The 2,336-nt window shown below is 43.3% G+C and overlaps 1 protein-coding gene across 1 annotated transcript; it reads left to right on the plus strand.

Moving 5' to 3' along the window:
- Positions 1-1,163: 1,163 nt before the first annotated feature.
- On the plus strand, positions 1,164-1,445 carry CCR75_008722 (uncharacterized protein; the record flags this gene model as incomplete). Its single annotated transcript, XM_067966772.1, has 1 exon — positions 1,164-1,445. One exon carries the CDS (start codon positions 1,164-1,166, stop codon positions 1,443-1,445), a length of 282 nt encoding a protein of 93 aa, XP_067819177.1.
- Positions 1,446-2,336: the final 891 nt, after the last annotated feature.

A 2,336-nucleotide genomic window follows, 5' to 3' on the forward strand; every position in this document is an offset into this window, starting at 1 on the left:
AGAGATCTGCATGGTAGTAAAATCAAGCAGATCTGCGTACTCGTCACAGAGAACGATTACGTAACCGACATTCGGTCAGCGGTAATTTTTGCCAAGAATGAACGGGTTCTCAGCAGTTCATCGAAAGTATCCTCGATGTGAAGACTCGGATTGAAAGATACAGTACTCAATCTTGGGATTCACTCAAGGGGAATCCTCTATAGGAGAATTTTATAGAATTCAGGGATGTATTCATTGAAGCAGTTCCATGCGAGTTGCCTAAGGATAAAGGCACTCGACATGAGATCGAGCTCATACCTGGCTCGAAGTACTGTGTCATGAAGCATTGGCCACTACCTCGTGAACAAGTACTTGCGATTGATATATTCTTTACCGATCGAGTAAAAGTGGGCCATGTGAGGGAGTCAACCTCTTCACATAGCTCTCCGACCTTCTGGGTGCGAAAGGCCACGGGAGGGTGCGATAGTGCACGCATTCAACAAACTGAATGCTGCAACAGTACCGGCTCAAACGCCGATACCGAGAAAAGACGTATTCATAGATGGTATGTCTAAGAGTACGATCTATTCGTCTATAAATCTGATGGATGGGTTCTAACAAATCCTTATGCGTGAACGGGACATCCCGTACACAGCAGTGAGCACCCCCAGCGGGATGCTCTAGAAATGGCTAGTAATGCATCAGGGGCTTAGTAACGCCCCTGCAACATTCAACAGATGTGTAACAAATCTGTTGAGACCGGTGCAGGAATTCGCACCGAGTTATTTTGACGATGTATTCGTCCATAGCCGGGCCATGGACGGTAAGACGGACGTGGAACTTCATAAAACTCACGTTCGTCAGGTTCTTACACTTATGCGAAAACATAAGCTTTTGATAAACCTACCCTATCTAAAATTGAATTATTTTGATTGGCTAAACATAATACCGTTTGCTACTGGTTCTAGGCATTCCCTTTAGCAAAAACATTGGTTGGGTCTAGACATTCCTCAAGTTAAAGGTGAGCAGAGCAAGTTCGACTTCCCTGTACAAAAATTTGTTTTGATGGCTAGTGAATCCTCAAACGCGCTTCCCGCGAAAGCTCCAAAAGCCTCAGTAGCTTGCAAGTACTGCAAGAAGATATTCACCACACGAGGCATCTCTCGCCATCAAAAAAAAGCATCATGAGCTTCGTTGGCAATCGAAGTAAAGCTGAGAAGACCTGCTCATATCGGTTTTGCATTCTCAACGAGAAAATTCACGAAGAAGTTCTTTCGTTTTTGGGAAATCAGACACTTACCAAGTTGCAAATGATAACTGGCGATCATTATCAGCAGTGCGAACCAGAGTTAGCCGCATATTGCTGCCAATGTGAAAATGATAACCCTATTGCTAAACGTCGTTTATGTCGACGATGCCTCTGGAGTAAGGCGTTCGAAGAAGTGACTTCTTTTCAGTCGACCTAAAGTTTGTAAGCCTACCGTCCATGTTGTCTGAAGCTAAAAAAGCGTCACATGGAGTGTGGACGACATTCAGAGCAGCCTAAGAAACATATTACTGAAAGGAAAGATGAGTATGTGGCATGGAATGATTTCTGAACGCCAAGAAATTCGACATTTGATTTCTATGTATGTCTTTTAATAAAAAAGGAGTTACACACATCTATTATCAAGAAAAACGTTATATTCAAGAGTACTGGACCAACTCCGTCTCATAGTTTTCGCTTCTAGCAAATCAATGATATATTACATCTCAGAGTAACGAACAGTGAGTAAACCTATAGTACGTGTTGTTGAGGTGTCGACATCGATCTCCTCGATGAACTTCTGCTATTGTTAGAATGCTGCACTAGCTTTCGGTACTTGCTCTAGTTGACGAAAGACCAAGTCCGAGACTTCAAGAACAGCCTGGGCCTTTATTTTTTAGCCTTTTTCATGGCATCTTCGAGGGTAAGGCGCTGTAAAGAAGGTCCCACTTGACAAGCAGATAGGAAAGCGAGATGGTCGCTCAAATGAAAGGAGAAACCCAGAACATGCCACATAGGAGACGACAGAAGAGTCAATGTCACAGGGACGGAAAAGTCGGAGCTTGAAGCATAATGAGGTGTTGAATACGACGACACTTGTGACCATAGGTGGTCGAGAAGTCGATAGTAGCGGGATACAGAGCACATATTTAACGGGGCACTACGACTTGTACTGTTTCAGTACAAGTCCACTTAGCACTGCTTCAGTTGCGAGTGGTGCCTTACGTTATTTCACGTCCACTAGTAAGTGCAGAGGAAGACTTCTCTTTAAGGTAACTAGCTTAAGAGGGTAAAATGAAAACTGTATTAATATAATTAAGTGTCTCTTTTA

The sequence above is a fragment of the Bremia lactucae genome (assembly GCF_004359215.1).
Source record: "Bremia lactucae strain SF5 chromosome Unknown BlacSF5_NotPlaced_57_SHOA01000015.1_54387bp, whole genome shotgun sequence".
NCBI lineage: Eukaryota > Oomycota > Peronosporomycetes > Peronosporales > Peronosporaceae > Bremia > Bremia lactucae.